The sequence below is a fragment of the Nansenia antarctica genome, assembly GCF_963989245.1.
Source record: "Nansenia antarctica genome assembly, chromosome: 4".
Lineage (NCBI taxonomy): Eukaryota > Metazoa > Chordata > Actinopteri > Argentiniformes > Microstomatidae > Nansenia > Nansenia antarctica.
Genome location: NC_137689.1, coordinates 69,768,313 through 69,787,696, shown reverse-complemented (window position 1 = coordinate 69,787,696; position 19,384 = coordinate 69,768,313). Strand labels below are relative to the sequence as shown.

Genomic DNA, 19,384 nt, shown 5'->3' with positions numbered 1-19,384 from the left:
AGATGTGACAGAGCTGTTCAAAAACCAGTGGGGAAAATGGATGCTAAGTGAGATATTCAATCATCCACTCCAAACATACTTTATGGCACTTTTTTCTTTTTGTTTCTAGTTACAGTGCCTCCAGAAAGTATTCACCCCTGGACTTTTTCCACATTTTGTTGTGCTACAACCGGATTTTAACATAGATTGAGACTTTTCTTGTCACTGATCTACACAAAATACTCCATAATGTCAAACTATATATTTTCTTCATGTTAACAAATTAATTCAAAATTAAAAGCTTAAATGTATCGCGTCAATACGTATTCACCCCCTTTCCCATGGCACTCCTAAAATTAGCTCAAATGCAAAACTTTACTTTTAACTTTTTTTAAAGTTACTCAATAAACTGAAACCCTCCATGCAGCTACCACTATTCTTCATACGAGGGATGGTGTGGAAACTGCATTGCATGTGCTGGATTTGCACAAAGCTTAATGGTTTGAAGTAAAACTAGATGAACACATTTCCAGCCACTTTCTTTGCGGTATCACTTGAATTCATACAAAATGTGAAAAGGTGAATACTTACTGAAGGTCCAGGTGGTGAATACTTATTGAAGGCACTGTATGTCTTACGTAATACACACTTTTTCATAATGAAGACACATACTTTGCAAGTTGTCTCTTGTTTGAAGCTTCAGAGAAAATAGATTAGTATTTTATTGTGGGCAGTATTATGTGTTTGCTGTTTTATAAAGGATGACATGAGATGCCTATGTCCATGGAGGTCCATAATGTTGTGAACAAAGTTAAGAACCTATTTTGAATAGTCTTTATATTGTTTTGTTTTAAGTATGGTCTAACATTATGGAAATAATATATGAACACAGTATATGATACATATGGTACATATTTTACACTTTTATGAACTAAGTTATGATTACAGTGTAAAGTCAGCACCCTCTATCAGTAAAGATGAAAGACAATGTACTTATTTATTCACCATGATTTTTATAGCTGTTTAGCTAATATTTACCATTAGAAGTTGAAATGTGACGATGACTTTGAAAAAGTCTAAATGAGCCTTGTAACGTATTACAATTATTGCATGTCGATACAGAGCAGACAAGCCCATGTAAAAGCATAAATGAAGACTTAATGAAGAGTTAACAAGATAAGCTGGAGATGGTTTGAAATGGCCACGCTATGGAATCAAAAGTTGATAATTGAGGTTGGTTCATTTACCTTCATATTTCCGTGCATAAGGATGTTTTGTGGCTCATGTTCATGTGTGGCTGTTATTGTGTGGATGACATGAATTAGCTATTACTACCAAACCAACAACATTCTGGATGAAGAGGATACTTGTTCTTCACCAAGCTGGATACAGTATTCAAGATGAATCATCGATAAATGCTCACAGGAATAACATTCCAGTGCAAGACCTAAATATGTTATGCCATGTACTCTTCTCACCTGTTGGTCTGAGCACAGAGATGTTGAGAAGATTATGATTATGATGAGATGTTTGATTTGTTTGATTTGTAATATCTCATTAAGTACTTACAGTAGGCCAGTGTTTAACAGGTGCATACGGTGGTCTACCTCAATGCCCCTATTGCAGCAGACACAAGTTGTGTAGACGTGTGAATCGCTGCTGAAAGCCGCCACACGGTGGGGACGAGAGCTGTGAAGGATGTTTGGAGAAGATCCATTCTTCTGTTTTATATTATTATTATTTACTGACAGTGCTGACATTATTGGTGTTCAAATCCTCCAAATAATCACTAAAACAAAACTGAGAGAGAGAGAATGGTTTGTGATGGTTTGCATCAGTTTGCCTTATCAGATAGATAGATTGTCAAAATCGAGTTGATTATAGCGGCTCATGAATTGCAGAGATGAAGAGTGGAAATGATTTAAACATAATCTTAATGGGGACCACGCTATAGGACCAACTTGTGTTTTATATCCTTTTATATCCCTATGTACTCTCATAGGTCAAGATGCAGATATGACCTATGGTTTCGCAACAAACCTATCCATTAGAATTCACTCAACGATGATGGTTGTTTTACAGAGGTGAAATACCTCAAATAAAATGTGTGTAAAAAAAAAAAGGCCAGTTGCTACCGCTTTTGCAGTACCCCCAAAACATGAACCTTCTAAACACTGACCTATTGCAGGCTACTGGGGGGACTGGTATATTAGCCTTATGTTTTGGTGTTGGATAACCAAAGCTTGTAAAAACAGGACGCACTTTTTAAATTAATGTTTTATCATTGTTATTTTTTCTTCAAGGAAAGAAATGCATTTTATTTTCCTGAGATACCTTTGCTGATCATTTTCATTGATGGATTCAATTATTATGTTTGAAGTGTTGCCTTCAGTTGAATTAAACAATTATAGATTCATTTAATGACTCTTGTTTGAATGTACTTGTCTGATGCTTCTTCTCAGATGTGTTGTGACTGTTGTATGTACAACCTAGAGGTTTTTTTCCATTTTGCAAGTTGCTGGTAGTAGTTTATATCTCAGGGCAGAAAGAATGATGAATGGTTCAATCAGGCAACCAATCACAGCAGGAGAGGAGGCGTGACACATGTTGAGGAGCCCTGCAGGCAGAATGCTTGCTCAGGAGCAGAAAGAAAGTCTGTAAAAAGGAATGTTGGATATTTAGTTTTTGCACATTACCCTTTGGGTCCTGTTTTTAGATAATTGATTAGGCACTAAATGAGATGCAATTTAGCTAGCTATCCAGCCAACAATAGCTAGGTTAGATATCTAATCATTTTGTCTAGCTAATGTTAATGATCTACCTAACAGTGTTAGCCTTAAAGGAGGACTACCAGTAAGTTTGTTGGACATCTGCCACCTCTGGCCACCACAGCGAAGTTCAGTACGAAGTTCCCAACAACAACATCCTCCCTAAGAATAATATGTATAACTCCAACCGAAATGGCCTTCCATTGTGGGACATTAACTGTTGTTTTTCTGCATGCACAAACGATTCAAAGAGGCAGCCACAAGAGACAGAAAGTTGAACATCGTTGAGTCCACTCCCCTAGGACACCCCTGGCAGTAACATCATGTTTGATGCTAATTGAGTGTCGGGTAGGACACTCCATTTTAGAAAGCTCTTTTTCTGGACCAAAACAGCATTCGTTAATGTATATATCTCTTTCAAAGGATCTCATTCTCACACCTGTCCTGGAAGAACAACACAACAGCCACCATCAAGAAGGCACAACAGAGGCTCTACATCCTGAGAGTCCTCAGGAAGGAACACAACAAGCAGGAGATACTGGTGACCTTCTACCGCGGCGCAGTGGAGAGCATCCTCACCTACGGCATCTGCAACTGGTTCTCCAGCTGCACAACCGCGGAGAGAAATGCGCTACAGAGAGTCGTGAGAACAGCCCAGAAGATCACCGGCGCCCCCCTCCCCTCTCTGGAAGAGCTGTACAACACACGCTGTCTCAGGAAGGCCTCCAAGATCTCCAGAGACCCAACCCACCCTGGGTACGAACACTTTACCCGGCTGCCCTCGAAAAGGCGGTACAGGACCATGGCCGCAAGGACAAACAGACTGAAGAACAGCTTCAGGCCCTGAACACAGCAAAGACCTAGGTTCTGGGCCCTGGACAGTCTGGACGGATTGATGGCAGCTTCTGGACTGAAAAAAAATCAGGTGTAGTGCTGAGGCACAAATATGTACATTTCTAGCCTGCAAACTGCGACACTTCAAATGAATGTGCAATAACACTATGTGCAATATGACAACCCTAGTCGTCTAGTACAGTATAGTATAGTGGATAGTGTACATAGCCTTTTTTATTTATGTAAACCAGCTCCTTCCCTTCTTGTGTTTTTTTCTTCTTTTGTTTTCTTTTTTTTTCTTTCCTAGCACCGGGGGAGCCACCCCTCCTAAATTTCGTTGTTTGGTACCTGTACTATAGCAATGACAATAAAGACCATTCATTCATTCATTCATTCATTCATTCATTCATTCATTCATTCCCTGATCGCTACCAGTTAAACATAGTCATTTGTTACTGGACCTTTAACTTACAAAGCTTTCATCCATTATTCGTCAACCACAAACAGAAATGGGTTGATCAAATGGTGACACATTATTGCTATTGTTTGCGAGTAGGAATGCTCATTTAGTAATAAAATGTATTTTGTCCCAGATGTGAAATTATTTGAAAGACAGAGGCTAACCATTACATAGGCAGAGAATGTGGAGGTGGATGAGAGGAGGAATTATACAACAAGCAAAGTGATGTTGTAAGTGGCTGCTATAAAAGGGAACTGTGTGTGCAGGTAATCAGACCAGCTGGACCCAGGCGAGAGTGTGCAAGGCGGTATTGCATGTGTCATCAGTGGGATATGAAAGCAGTCATCTAATATGCTGTAATAGAAATAAGAAAAGGCCATACATAAAAACAATTGCCCTCCCTAAACTTGAACGGCACCAGTCACCACTGACACACACACACACACACACACACACACACACACACACACACACACACACACACACACACACACACACACACACACACACACACACACACACTTAGATTGAGTTATGATGGGTAGTCAGTAGTATGTTACTTGTTACCAGTATGTGTCTCTTTATTTCTCTCTCTCAATCTCGAGATAAAGCTGCAGATTTTCCAACTAACCTATCATTACAAATTAAATGCAAACTTACTTTTAGTTAGTTTAAACAAGTTATAATGAATTAGGGACTTTTTTTTTGCTGTTGTTAGTTTTTAGACAAGTTATAATGAATTAGTTTTTTTTTTTTTTTTTTTTACGAACTCCCCGCCATAGTTCCGGTTGCGGAAGTGTTTCCATGGGAACAGAAACGGAACAGAAGAAGAATGGATGTCCGCAGCCGTGAGCCTCTGAAGACAGCTGACGTTAGCAACGTTTCTGGAAACTGTTTGCTCAGTTCCAACATGTTATAATGATGTTGACAGTACGCTGCCACAAAGGAAGGACATAAACTATCATGTTTACAGATGAAAGTCTGGTTATTTTGGGCGTTGAGTCGCTCTGGAGGAAGTCGCAGCAGTTGGCTCAAGACTCGGTATGTTGACGGCGTTGCTAGCTAGATGCTAACTGTCCGCGTGACGGCTTTGACACTTTAGTTTTTCAATTATGATTTTTATTATTTCCTTCACAAACATCCAAAAAGGCAGTTCAATCAACGTGTTGATGCTGCTCTTATTCTTTTTTAGTGTCTGTTTTACTATTGTACTATACAATGTTGTGATTTATTTAGATAAATAAATATTTAAAAAAGGTGGTATACTGTATAAATAACGTTCATGAGTCGTTATCGTGTGGCCAATCCTCTGAAATGTTGATTAGGGATGTAATTGAGTGAAAGCTGCTGAAATGCTCACCCCATTTTACATGAAGGAGTATTGATGACAATTGTGGCCCATTACTAGTTAACATTATTATTTGACCTATGCCTGAATGTGCTACTCAATATTTAAAAAAAATCCTGAGCATCTGTATAGGACTGTCAATCAAGCAATCTGAAATCCAGTCACCTCAGCATAATTGAAATCCTTTTTAAGTCTTTACCAGTTAGCTATATTAACTCAAATCACTTCTGTGCTTACAGAAGGGCTGCCAAACCAAGCCTGTACACACAGCTGATGCTGAAGTCCAAGCCCTGTATACCTTGGAGAATGGTACCCAGACGGATCCTCAAGACCACCTCACAGACCAGCACCTCCTGGACAGCGACCAGACAGATTCACCCGGGCTGAGGGACTTTCTTCATCGGGTGGAGGAGATGGTCTGCAAAGAGCTGGAAAAGAACGTGAAGAGTCATGCGTTTGATGGGTTTGAGGTGAACTGGGGGGACCAGCATCAAACGGTGAGAAGGAGCGAAGACATTACGTTTTACACTTGAACCGTTTAGCAGACGCTTTTATCCAAAGTGATTTACAGTTTAAGCGTTTAAGTACGCTGCCCCCTCTGCCTGGAATACTCTCCAGAAAGACTTACAATTAAAATCATTGTCATCATAATGATTTTATGATTAGTTGTAAAATCATCATCATCACAACTAATCATTTATGATGCTTTCATAACGATTTTAAAGGTCTTAGAAGATGAAAGTATTGGAAATTGTCATTGCTTTTAATTCAGTATCTGTGCCCCCCGCCCAAACCTGCTTTTAATTTCTTGTTATTTTGTATTCTGTATTGAATGTATGCCTGTGTCCTTGTGCTGCCCCTCTTGGCCAGGTCCCTCTTGGAAAAGAGATTCCTTATCTCAATGAGGTCATCTGGTTAAATAAAGGTTTAATAAAAAAGTTAGAGATTACACAGACAGTTACCTGGAGTAATTTAGGGCTAACTGCCTTACTCAAGGGCACATTAGTGGTGTATTGCCAGTAACAGTGTGTGTAACTGTTCTGTGTTTAGATATCCCAGTAACAGTGTGTGTGTGTAATTCTCGTGTTTATATACAGTCCCTGACAAAAGTCTTGTCACTTATCCATTTTGTAGAAACAACAGTTTATAACCTGACTTTTAATTAATCCATTGGTTTTAGAAATGGCTCATATGAAAGCAAAAACCCTCCCAAATTATGTTTAATATACCAAAATAAATTTGCTTCACTGAAGAAAGATTGATCATTTAATGAACACAGAAAGGTCAGATTTTGGCAAGACAAAAGTTTTGTCGCCTACAGAGAGTACCGGTAATGTGAAAATTGAACAAATAATTTACTTCAAATACTAAAATATGTTGCATAACTGATGTTGCATAACTGATATTTTAGGCTATTGATATTGCCTTCCACCCTGCAAATCTCTCGCACACCTCTGGGTGAATCTCGAATCCATGCGGGCTCCAGTAGGTCTCCTGCAATATTTGCGGAGGCTGTGATGTAATTCAACCGAAGATTCATCTGAGAAATCCACCTTCTGCCACTTTTACAGCGTCCATCCTTTTAGCAGGCTGTGGGTCTTGGCAAATGCCACATGTTTTTTTAATTGCCTTTTGTTTAGTGCTGGTTTCTGGGCACTGATTCGACCATGGAGGCCATTTCGAGACAGAATTCTACAAACTGTTCTGGTTGACACGGGGACTTGAGGTGACCAGGCCTGGTGGAGCTCTGCTGCAGTGGAAAAGGGGCTGGCCTTGGATTTTCGAGCCAACAAACGGTCCTCCCGAGCAGTTGTCTTGCGGGGTCTGCCGGACCTGGGCTTGTCAAAAACATCTCCAGTCTCTTCAAATCTTTTTCTTATTCTTTGTACTTGACGCTGAGACACATTGAAGGTGTCAGCCACCTCAGCAGTCTTCAGCCTCTTGATAATCAACGCTTTGGTCTCAGGGTGAATCTTAGGCATGTTGTCAGAGGTCAAGTTGCAGTTGATGTGAAGGTCTGGTGTGCTGGGATTCTTTTTATACACACCCACTAATTGATTGATCAATTATTGATCATAGGTGAGGCTGTAATCTAGGATTGGGTGCATCATATGACAAGGCGACAAGACTTTTGTCTTTGCAAAAACTGACTCAGTGGGCTTTACTGTGAACGTTAGAATGCTTTTCAGCAGTTTCGTTTTGCACCAAAACATTATTTCAAAAGCTGTTGGGATTGAATTTAGCCATTTCTTGTAAACATTTTTTGATTAGAAATATATTTGAGGGGCACTTAAGGTCAACTTGTACCCAAGCGACAATACTTTTGTCAGGGACTGTATATATATATATATATATATATATATATATATATATATATATATATATATATGTGCGTGCGTGCGTGTGTGTGAGATCGTCCTGTGTTTAGGTAGCCCAGTACCAGTGTGTGCCTGATGTGTATTGTGTGTCTACAGGTGTCATGCCTACACCGTCTCCAGCACAGCAGTGCCCAGGAGAAAGGTCTCCATGTCACTGGTTTATCCTGGAACTGCACAGGTTCTGTCATCGCCTGCGCCTATGGTCGGTATGTTCATCCTCCAGTCCAGACATGAATATAGTTATAGAGTTACTGTGCCACGATCATTTTACATAAACATACTGTAGGCTACACCAGGGAAAGGTTGGTGTCAGACAAAAGACAAATCTCCTGAGACATCTACTACCCCCTGTACTGTTTCCCCAGTGTAATAATAATAATAATAACAACAACAAAAACAATAATAATATTTTTTTAAATGTTTTGTTGTTCTAGCACGACGACTGCCAATGGCCCCAGGCCTGAGCATAGATTGCTTTTTGCTGCTATGACTGATGGATACATGATTCACTGACTTAGTCAAATGTATTTGTTGTAAGTCGCTTTGGATAAAGGCGTCTGCTAAATGCCCAAAATGTAAAAGGAGGCTTTACTCCTGACATAAACGGTGTCTGTTCAGTCCCACCCTGAGGTGATGTACCAAGAATAGCGACAGTTGGGTTTTCTCCTCAATGTCGCTATTTCCTTTTTTTTTTTTTTTTACTTTCTTGTTGCAGTTGTTATTTATTACCTAAACCATTTAATTGCACTGTATCTAGTATATTGTGTACTGGACAAACACAATTGGATTTGTTTGTCGGTTGCAGCGTGGACGATGGAGACTGGAGCATGGAGAAGTCGTGTGTGTGCACCTGGAACCTGGACCGCAGAGGCCTGAACCCCAAGCGGCCCGACGTGGTCCTGGACGTGGCGAGCCCCGTCATGGCCCTGTGCTTCCACCCCTCCCGCCCCTCTCTCATCGCCGGTACCACATTCTGTCTGCATAACATCCTATTGCGTTGATTTATCTTGTTCCCAACAGCCAAATTGCAGTAGCAGATTGAAAGTCCCACCCCTGGACAGGGCACGTAGAGGGCAGTCATCAATGCAAAAGCCAGCTCTGTGTGTGTGAGAGGACCAGCCTCAGCAAGGCGCTGCACAGATCTGCTGATGTTGATCACACAGTCAGAGGTTATTTCTTCACCGCGGTGATTTGTAGATCAAGGGCGTGCCTGTTTGCATCAATTTAAACATTTTATTTTGGTTTTGGACAGATTGGAGAAAGTTTGCAACCAATCAACATCTACACCAGCTGCCCTCACAGATTATCTGGGCATGATGGTATTCATTCTCCAACAGTAACAGCTTTGCAATGAGAAAGTCTTCCCATTCTGCTGATGTCAATCATGCTTTTGACTGGGCCAAGCATATATCTCTCCAACAATTTAGTCACTGAGATAATTTTGTCTAGTCTCGTTCAGTCAACCAAAATTAACTTAAAAAAAAAAAATCGTTTTGTTATTGTTTTTTCTGGGTCTATTTGGTTTTTCAGTTATTTTCTCGTCTTTTGCCACAGAAAAATAGGTGTTTGACAACAGTTCGCACAGTTCACACAACCATTTTTTGTATAAGTGGTTGTCACACTGTCTCTTTGTTAATAACATAACACAACACTTTCTCAGGACATAAACAACTGCCCTGTAATTCATTCCCTTCACCTTCTCTACATTCTATCTGTCTCTGCAAGCGGTCTTTACCCTGACCCTAACCCTGATCCTTCACATCTCTGCAGGTGGTCTTTACAGTGGAGAGGTTGTGGTCTGGGACACGAGCCGGACACAGGACTTTGTTTTGGCGCAAACAGGAATGTCATGTGACACTCACAGAGAGCCCGTCTATCAGGTATAGTGAAATGCTTTGGAATCTTGCTCCTCGATCAACAGTAATCAACAATACAATACAATACAATACAATATATAATATGCATCAATTAAAAGACTACACCCCCACCTGGACTACCCTCTATATATTCTTGTTGTTTTGTTGTTATGTCTCCCCCCCCCCCCCCCCCCCCACCTGAAATACCCTCTGCACATACTAGTTGTTTTGTCCCACCCCCCTACCTGGTCTACACTCTGAGCAAACGCAATGTTATTATGTCGCCCTCCCCCCCGCCTAAATCTACTGGTGTTTTTGTACCCCCCCCCCCACCATGACCACACACTGTACATACTTGTTGTTTTGTCCCCCCGCCCGAACTACCCATTGTACATATTATATGTCTGTCCCCCTGCCCGAACTACCCACTGTACATACTTTGTGTTTTGTCCCCCGCCCCCACCTGTGGTGTATGTCCCCACCTGTCCTACCCGCTGTACATACCTTATGTTTTGTTGTATTGTTCTTCCCATGTTGGATGTATGTTTATCCTGTAGATAGTACTAGTTATTTGTCTGTATTATCTTGTAGATAGTACTAGTTTTTTTGTCTGTCTTACATATAACGATGAATTGAGTATCAAGGACCCCAATTGAAATAAGCCAGTGGCTTTCTTGGGTTTTTATCCTGTTAGTTGACCTTGTATGTAATATGTACTTTCATGTACCTACTTCTGCAAATCTTCTAATAAAGTTTTCAATCAATCAATGCAATACAAAACTAAAAACTTAATAATTTGCCATGTCTTGTTTTACCGGAAAAGCATAATAAGGTGATATGTGTGCTTCTGCAGGTTGACTGGGTCCCAGGGCAGAAGAGAGGGGAGATGGCAGTGCTGAGCGCAGGCTCGGGGGGGAGGGTCCTGCTGTGGGGGCTGGACACGTCCACGGGGAGGCTGGTGCTCAGCGAGGGCTACGCTCTGCTCACACAGCAGCTGCCTCGTACCAGCGCTCTGAGCAAGGTGAGACTGAAACTCTGCTACTCTCCAAAGTGTCCCCGGGATTCCCTCTGGAGGATTTAAAAGGTGGTACATGGTTCCACAGTAACGCTTGCCCGCTTGCCCGGAGCAAGTCAAAAAATATGCTGGGTTTGTTTGCGCGAGCCCGACGACACTGCTAGATCCTGGATATTTTTACCTGTGTGCAGGAAGAACAACAGACGGCGCAGGCGCCAGACCAGACTAGATGATCGTGGAGTGAAGATATTATCAAAGCGTACGCGCCTGTCGATCACCCGTCGCATCGCGTACGCTTTGATAATATCTTCACTCTGCGATCATCTAGTCTGGTCTGGTGCCTGCACCGCTAGGAGTTGTACATGTCCTTGACGTCGACGCGGCTTGTGTCCCTCTGTTCTCCGTAGGCCCGCGGGAGCAGCTGTGTGGGCGTCACCTCCCTGGCCCTCTCCCCCTGGGACTCTGACACTTTCTTGGTGGGCTCCGAGGGCGGCCTGGTGCTCAAGTGCTCCTTCTCGGCCCAGACGACGGCTGCGGTGGTCCCGGACGGTGAGAGTGTGGTGCTGCGGGCCCCGGCCAGGCTGTCCTTCAGCCCACGAGGCGGACCCGTCCATTCTCTCCACTGCTCCCCCTTCCACAGGTAAGAGGGACGAGGAACCACTCCCAGTAGTTCTAAATGTTTAACCTGGATCAGATGAGCTGCTCTCCAGGATCAGATGAGCTGGCTGATTTCCCCTATACTGCTCGAAATCTGTTTGATCCCGAATCTGATCCTGGATAGCAAAAAAAATATCTGCATCATTCTGATCTAGATTAAACGTTTTGAAATACTGGGCCCTGGGGCTCAGCTGGTAGAGCATGGCGCTAACAAGGCTTAGGTTGTGGGTTCGATTGTACGTTGAATTGAAAAGAAAACAGCTGTAGTAACAAATGGAGTTCTTTTTTTTCTGTTTCTTTTTGAGTGGGGCATTCCCACTCTTATGTTTTTTTCTTTATTGGATAGAGATAGTGAAGAAAGACAGGAAGGTACCCCAGGCCATGGTGCTAGACCACTGGACCACCCCAGGCCACGGTGCTAGACCACTGGACCACCCCAGGCCACGGTGCTAGACCACTGGACCACCCCAGGCCACGGTGCTAGACCACTGGACCACCCCAGGCCACGGTGCTAGACCACTGGACCACCCCAGGCCACGGTGCTAGACCACTGGACCACCCCAGGCCACGGTGCTAGACCACTGGACCACCCCAGGCCATGGTGCTAGACCACTGGACCACCCCAGGCCACTGTGCTAGACCACTGGACCACCCCAGGCCACGGTGCTAGACCACTGGACCACCCCAGGCCACGGTGCTAGACCACTGGACCACCCCAGGCCATGGTGCTAGACCACTGGACCACCCCAGGCCACATAACAGATGATCTGATGTAGTTTTGTCATGTTCCCGTGCCAGGAACCTGTTCCTCAGCGTGGGGACAGACGGCATGGCCCACCTCCACTCGCTGCTCCAGGCTGACCCTCTGCTCTCTCTGCGGGTGTCCGATGCCTACGTGTTCTGGGTCCGCTGGTCACCCACCAGGCCCCTCCTCTTCGCTGCTGCCACAGGACAAGGTATCCCATCATGCATTTCACCTCATCCTCGTCTACATTTGTGCAGGTCATAGTTGAATAGTTAGTCAGACAAAACGTTTATCGGTAATGGAGGTGTGTTCATGACAATGAGCAGACCAAGGGCCATTAGGTGCGCTGTAAAATTCTGGCCTTGACACCGATATTTCAGACACTCACCATAGCGCTAGCACTCCTTGCCAGTGTCTGTGCTAAGATGTTTACGCTGTTAAATATAGCCCTATACGTGTGTACATGTAAACAGCTACTTCCAAAAGGCCACTTGAATTTCCGATCAAACCGTTAATTCAATGTTCTTTCTGAATGTAAACAGTCAGTTTCATACTAATTATAGATTTATGCATGCATCTTCGATGGCCTAAACCAGGTTTAAAATTAAGTGGTGCAAGACAATTCTGATTAGTTTTGAAACCAAGATTAACCAGATTTAGATCAACTAATTTCAGATCAATTTAATCCGTTAGTGAAGGGGTCGTGAAACTATTTTGAGATAAGAAAAACTCAAATAACTCCAGATTGTTCTCCTGTCATTAATAAGCCCCCTACACCAAATGCAATTGATACTCTTCACTCATTTAGTGCCGAGGGTGAATAAAGTCGCCCAAATTGTCAACATTCTACAGTGCCACGGGTGACTTTATTCATCAAAACGGCATAAATGATGATGCATCATTTTGTAGCCAATCAAAGTATTGTTGCTAGGTAAACATCATATAAAAAACACTAGGTGGTGAGCGTTCCGGAACACTTTGGCAGTTGGTGAGTTAACCAGAGAGCTCATGTCCGTCTCTCTTCTCACAGGTCTGGTGCAGGTATTTGACTTGGGCCGGCGGTCCCTGAGACCAGCCGCCACCATCGACCAGAGCACCGGCGGCCGCCCTGTCTACTGCATGGAGTTCAACCCCCGGCAGACACACCTCCTGGCCGTGGGGAACGCAGACGGCTCCGTCAACATCTGGCAGCTGAGCGCCAAGCTGACGGAGCAGGGTCCCAGAGAGACTGCCCTGCTGGAGCAACTGGCCAATGAGGCGGCGGAGTGAGACCAGACGTCGGTCCGAAGGACCAATCAGGTGGAAGAATGACCCAGGATTTGTTCTGTTAGTTGCTAGACCATGTTTGTAGGACTAGCTGACAAATGGACAAATAAGTGGATGTGGTGATTGAGGTGTGTAAGCAATATTTTATATGTACAGTTCAATGCTTTTTTAAGAATGCCTGTTTATCACGTTAGGTTTTCTCAATTGATTTGGCACATTTTTGCAAACAAGGTGCCATGCTCTTAAAACCTTTAGCATAACTGACTTCCACTTCAGCAAAATTGTTTTTGTCCCCTCTAATCCAAAATCGCACACGTCGTCAGCTCTTTTCAAACTTTCCAGAACGCCCTGCCTGAGTTATAAATTACTAATAGTTCTGCAGTGGAAACTAAGAGTGGTGAAGGTTGTTCTAACTATGTTACCAATAATGTTCCAAATCTCTTGAGAGAAAAATATGTACAGTACATCTCAACTTATATATATCTTTGTATATATTTTTTTTGTACAGAAATAAAGTTGTAGTAAAAACCATACCAAACAATTGTTTCCAGTTATAACCAGTAGCGTTTATTAAAGCACACTGCAGTCCTTAAGGTGATGTTACAGCATATCATCTCTATAGGTTCTTAAATCCAGCAGAAGCACTAAAACAGCTAAAACAACCACATTCAAATGCAGACAGATTCACTAGGCTATTGTAAGTGAAGCACAAAGAGTGAGATATAGCTAGATAAATAGATCGGTATAGATACTGATAACTATGGAGTATTCTAGTGCCAGAATCATGCAGTTTTAGCCATGTGTTTGGGGCATGTGTGTGGGGCAAACGCATTCCCGATTGGTCCCTGGCAGGCAAGGGGGAGGGATCAATTCACAAAAAGCGAGCGGGTAAATTCAACGAAGTCGAAGGCGGAGGGCAGCTCCCGGCCCTTGCTGTCTAGGTAGGGCTTCATGTGGGAGATGCAGTAGTCTGCCTGTTCCTTGGAAAGGTTCTGAAAAAAAAAGAAAAAAAGATTGAGGGAAGGAAGTCAGAGATTAAGTGGTAAGCCTGGGCCACACTGTCTACCTCAGCAGCGCGTGGGCGTTTCATTTGGGCTCCCGTGTTAACAGCTCTGGCTGCTCTAACCTTTTAACATGAGCGCTGCTGAGGTAGACGTAGCCAGTGTGGCCCTAGCATTAGAAGGTTGAGTTAGCCATGACGTTAGCATGGGAAGTTGGACGGTTTGATGCACCCAAGCAAGACGTTTCACTCGCTAGCGAATCCATACGAGTTATAACTGTTTATAAATGGTTTCAAATGTAATGATAAACTCGCAAGACTTATCAAAAATAATAAGCCTAGATTTCCCTTTAGCAACGTTGATGGAATACCCCCCTGGTGGTTTTGGGACAAAACTAAATCAGGCCACAAGAGAAAGGTTATTCATCCCAGGGGATTGTGTGTGTGTGTGTGTGTACCTGGTAGAGCTCCTCCTTGGTGACGTAGGGTTTGTTATCAACACTGAGAGCTCGGAAGGCGCTCTCTATCTCCTCGCTGGACTTGACGTTCTCTGTTTCGCGGCTGATCATGAAGGCCATGTACTCCTGCAAGGACACGTTGCCATCCCTGCAAACATGGAGATAACTTGAGTTTTGGCAACAACAACAAAAAAAACTCTTACAACAATCCCGCAAAATTATTTAAAACATTTAGAAATGACCAAAACCCACTTCCTGAATATAAATAAAATAAGTCAAATATTATTATTATTGTTAGAATATAGTGTTCACAGTAGTGATGGGAATAATTAAGCACGCGTCTGGAGGTGAGTGAGATGTGGTTGACCTTGCCACCAGTTAACCCCCTTCCCATGTGTCCCCAGCACTACCTTAATTAGGCCCCTATACTTTGTTTTTATTATTACTACTCAATCTTTTCAGTTTGTAAAGCGTCTTTGAGTGTCTAGAAAAGCGCTATATAAGTCTAATGTATTATTATTATTGACCTGTTTGGATCCACGGTGTCGAGGATGGACTCAAACTCAGGATCCGGTTCTCCCTCCTCCACCATGGGCAGGTCGTAGCCCAGGGAGCGCAGGCAGGACTTGAACTCCTGGTGGTTCAACCGTCCAGACTTCTCCTTGTCAAAGTGCCTGGGAGCAAATTGAAGGAAGAACACATGAGCACAAAAGGGGGGGGGGGAAACACTACGGTCCTAAATACTTTTCCTAAGCGTCATCTTGCCAAGCGAATGTTGACACAAAATGGCTGCCACTCACTTGAACATCATGCTGAACTCCTTCAGGGCCTCCTCTGTCACTCCAGTGGTGTTCCTACAGTGTCACGGTGATATTATTAGTCCAGAATTAGGAGTGAAATTCCTTTGAGTAAGATAACGAGTGTAGCTGTGTGTGTGTGTGTGTATATGCACGTGTCTTTGTTTGCGTGTCTCTGTGTGTCTGACCTGGCCTGGATCTGCTGCTCCAGGTTATGCTGCATCCTCATGCCCAGCTGGTCCAGCTGGTCCCACTGCTGGGCCAGGCCCACGGTGCTGTGCTCGGTGTACTTGTTGTCCAGGATCAGCGCCTCCTCCATGGCCGCCCCCAGGTCCTCTATCTTCTTCAGCTGGCTGCGCATGGCCCTGATCTCTTGGTGTTTACGCTGCAGAAAAGGACATGCATGGAGGCTTGAGGCCAAGACAGGCTGGTACAGTAGGCTGTTTGCCAGCAGTCGTAAGGGGGGGACGGGGGGACGTCAGCAGGCTAAGTGGGCCAGAGAGTTTTGAGGGGATCAGCGAAACCACTGGCCCACTTGAAAGGCCACTGTGTTACTGTTCAAAACTAGTTCAAGGTGTGGAGATTTAGCCAAGTAAGTATATTGTACGTTTGCTTGAGTCTGCCTGGAGTCCCAGATGGGCGGGGTTTGCACTATTCCATTCGTTCTGTTGTGCCAGGCAAACTCAATCAAGCACAGAAAACCAAGTACCGGTACTTAAAATGATTTGAAATACTATTTGAACCCAGGTCTACCTTGGTTGCCTCCAGCTGTGACTCCAAGGTTCCAGACTCCTCCACCATGCAGGACCTGAATGCAGAGACACGACCATGAGATGAAGGAACTTTGCAGTCTGATACAACACTGGATAGATAATGTGCTGCACCCAATGGAGAAACAGTCACGCACACACTCTTCTCTCCATCTGGTAGTCTGACACCTTTGGGTTCTCAAGTATACACACACACACACACACACACACACACACACACAACCCTGTTTCCTGCTCATAGGACCCCTACTAGCAGAATTTATCATGAATTTCAGTTCAAATATACAAACGAGAGAAATGTATGCAAGGTCAATTTAAAATGGAAGCAACCACATAGTAGGCACAAAGTTAAGAGTATATTCATTATAAGCTATTTAGTTAACATTCTTAATAGGTAGACTAGTATTTGAATGGCTATGGTGACGATTTGACTTCAACCAATCCCTAATTTCACCCCAGCCTAACCCTACAGGTAACCCAAAACTGTGATGAGAAAGAATTCTAAGAAATTAAAGAAAAAGTTGTGGTAGGAATTAGATCCAATTGCTAACCTGTCATGATTACTACAGGGCAAATGCACTACCTGGCGGTTGTCATACAGGCTGTCAGAGTGTCCGTAATGTAGGTGGGTAGAGAGTAGCAATAACTACCAGACAAATAGTGGATGATATCAGAACACACAACACATTTCTTCCCCTCCCTCTCTGAATACTCCAGCTTAGTCACCCATGTAACCCGAGGTGCCACTGGACTTACCTCAGAATTAGAGTGGAAAGAGGGAACAAAAATACAAGAAATCCCAAAATGCACTTAGCTTTGGACACTGCCTCTCAGTTCATGCCAAAGAAGCTAAGTCATAACATAAGCATGGTAACCCATAACATCTGGGTTAAGGCTACTGCTACAGGGCTGGAAACTGCATTCCTTTATGAATATATATCTATATATGTATCTATATATTTATTCATATATATTCATATATAATGTATGGTTTAAAGATGAAAACATTATTCATATATCAACCATGAATGACTTCTAGCTGAAGGATATGGAACTTTAATTAAAAAAATGGCCTCCTAGATCCAGAGATTCCACACAGTGAAAATGTGGAAAACATCTAGGTAACAATAAAGGCCAAATTTAGCTCTGTCATAGAGGGGGGAAAAGAAAAGAAAAGCATTTTAACTCAATACATTTTGCAGTTTCCATTCCTGAATTTGGTGAAGACTACAGACACTCCTTTTAAACAGTGGTCAATGTAGCCAGGCTCAAAGAGTGATGCAGCTGAATCTGGAGATGGTTTCAGTTTCAGGAAGCTACATTGCCATGAAGGTTAGTAGAGAAGGGACTGCACAGTGCACAGCCCAAATGGTGGGTTTTAGAAGGAAGTGCATGAGGTCACACAACCCTGAGGGTGGGGGGGGTCAGGTGGGTGTGGAGAAGGAAGATGGAGAGGGCATAGGAAACCAGAAGAAAGGAAGAAAGAAAAAACCTTCCAGAAAGATCATCACCGACTTCATACTGATACACGCGGATAACCCGTCGATAGGCTATGCTATTCAGAGGGAAGGAGGGACGGAGGGAGGGATGGACAGAATAAATACCAATGGAAAACAGGAGGCAGACAGAGGGAAATAATTCTACAGATATGTTATAAAATAAAAAATGAGAGAAAAAGGCATACAGACAAACGATACACATGAGAACATAAAGAGTATGTGAAACCTGGTCCAGTTTTACCCTCGGTTACTTCTCTAAGCAATTGTTACCTGGTGGTTCTGTCAACCAACATGTGCTTTTAATAAAATAATAATTAAAAAAAACTCATTTGAGAACACTCCTTTACTCACTTCAGACCTAGACCTGATTTCATTGATTTGGTGACTGAAACACACAGACACACACACAAGTAGAAATGTATATTACCCATCCAGAAGGTATGTCCTGATTGGCAGAGTGATCCCAGGCAGCAGCAAGGGGGGGGGGGGGAGAAAACAGACCAGTTAAAACCACAGCTGGTTATTAAATCTGTACCCAAAATATCATGATCATCACAGGCCCACACTAGCATAAAAGCATCAGCTAAATGGCTTATATTATATAATATATAAGAGAGAAGTGACTAGTCACCCAGAGCTCCTCTCTAGCGCCCCCTACCTGGTCTCCTGCAGCCACTGGTGGAATGCGTTGGCGTGCTGCGCAAACTCCTGCCGCAACTTATCGTTCTCCTCCTGTCTCCTCTGCTCCTTCTGCAGCTCCAGCTCTCGTTCCTTCACACAGAGAGAGAGAGGAGGATGATGATGAGGATGAAGAACTGGCTTGACTCAGTTACAAAAGTAGTTTGATTACAATCTCTGCAGTGAGAAAAGTTACTAATTGACTAATAGTCAATAACGATGTTCCATAGAGACCCTCACAGCAGGGCTCCCAGCCAGAACGTGGTGCCATCGAGCTAGCGCTTTGGAAGAAGGCGTCAGCTAAATGCCCAAAATGTCAATGTAAATCTGAGACGTGCCCCCTTCTCCCTCCTCAGTCCTCACCTTGATGATCTTCTGCAGGTTCCTCCAGGTCTCCTCCAGGGCCTCCATGGTGAACCAGGTGTACGGGTTAGACACCACTTGGTAGCTCTTGATCTGCCGGTCCAGCTCGGCCAGCTGGTTGAAGTCGGCCTGGGCCGAGCTGAGTGAGGAGCGGAAGGCCTCGTGGGCCTCGCGCAGCGCCCGGATCTCCTCCAGAGAGTTGCAGCGCACCGGGTCGGTCAAGTCCTCCTCTGCGTTCTCGAACCAGCTGTTGAAAGCTGATGCTTTCTTGGCAAAGGTCAGGAACAGCTCCTCCACCTGGAAGGGGCGGGATGAGAGGGGGAGGGGGGGAGAGGTGAGGGAGGTGGAGGGCAGTGCATCAAACCACTTTCTGCAGCCAAACAATGAAGCCACTGCTTACTAAAGGTAAGAATTTAGATTCTGTAGTCGGATAAGGACGGACAGTCGTTTCAATTGCACGCACGCCAAGTGCCTGAAAGGCGTTACCGCGGCGCCCCGCTCCCAGGCCACGCC

The 19,384-nt window shown here is 43.8% G+C and overlaps 2 protein-coding genes across 3 annotated transcripts in view; one reads left to right on the top strand and one right to left on the bottom strand.

The window, feature by feature from the left end:
• Positions 1 to 4,964: 4,964 nt before the first annotated feature.
• Positions 4,965 to 13,309, top strand: dync2i2 (dynein 2 intermediate chain 2; the record flags this gene model as incomplete). The annotated part of the gene is made up of 9 exons (XM_080528725.1): positions 4,965 to 5,082; positions 5,629 to 5,886; positions 7,864 to 7,973; positions 8,573 to 8,730; positions 9,538 to 9,647; positions 10,477 to 10,644; positions 11,046 to 11,278; positions 12,094 to 12,251; positions 13,071 to 13,309. The coding sequence occupies exons 1-9, from the start codon at positions 5,005 to 5,007 to the stop codon at positions 13,307 to 13,309; spliced, it is 1,512 nt and encodes a 503-aa protein (XP_080384851.1). The 5' UTR covers positions 4,965 to 5,004.
• Positions 13,310 to 13,875: 566 nt separating this feature from the next.
• Positions 13,876 to 19,384, bottom strand: part of sptan1 (spectrin alpha, non-erythrocytic 1) — a 45,169-nt gene continuing 39,660 nt past the window's right edge. For both annotated transcript variants that reach the window (XM_080528356.1, XM_080528357.1), the window contains 9 exons: positions 18,872 to 19,168; positions 18,489 to 18,601; positions 18,258 to 18,275; positions 16,315 to 16,369; positions 15,750 to 15,946; positions 15,565 to 15,618; positions 15,292 to 15,438; positions 14,765 to 14,912; positions 13,876 to 14,298 (listed from right to left, as the gene is read on the bottom strand). In XM_080528356.1, coding sequence (XP_080384482.1) covers positions 14,173 to 14,298; positions 14,765 to 14,912; positions 15,292 to 15,438; positions 15,565 to 15,618; positions 15,750 to 15,946; positions 16,315 to 16,369; positions 18,258 to 18,275; positions 18,489 to 18,601; positions 18,872 to 19,168 — 1,155 coding nt within the window. In that variant the 3' untranslated portion in view covers positions 13,876 to 14,172. The remainder of the gene's footprint in view (positions 14,299 to 14,764; positions 14,913 to 15,291; positions 15,439 to 15,564; positions 15,619 to 15,749; positions 15,947 to 16,314; positions 16,370 to 18,257; positions 18,276 to 18,488; positions 18,602 to 18,871; positions 19,169 to 19,384) is intronic.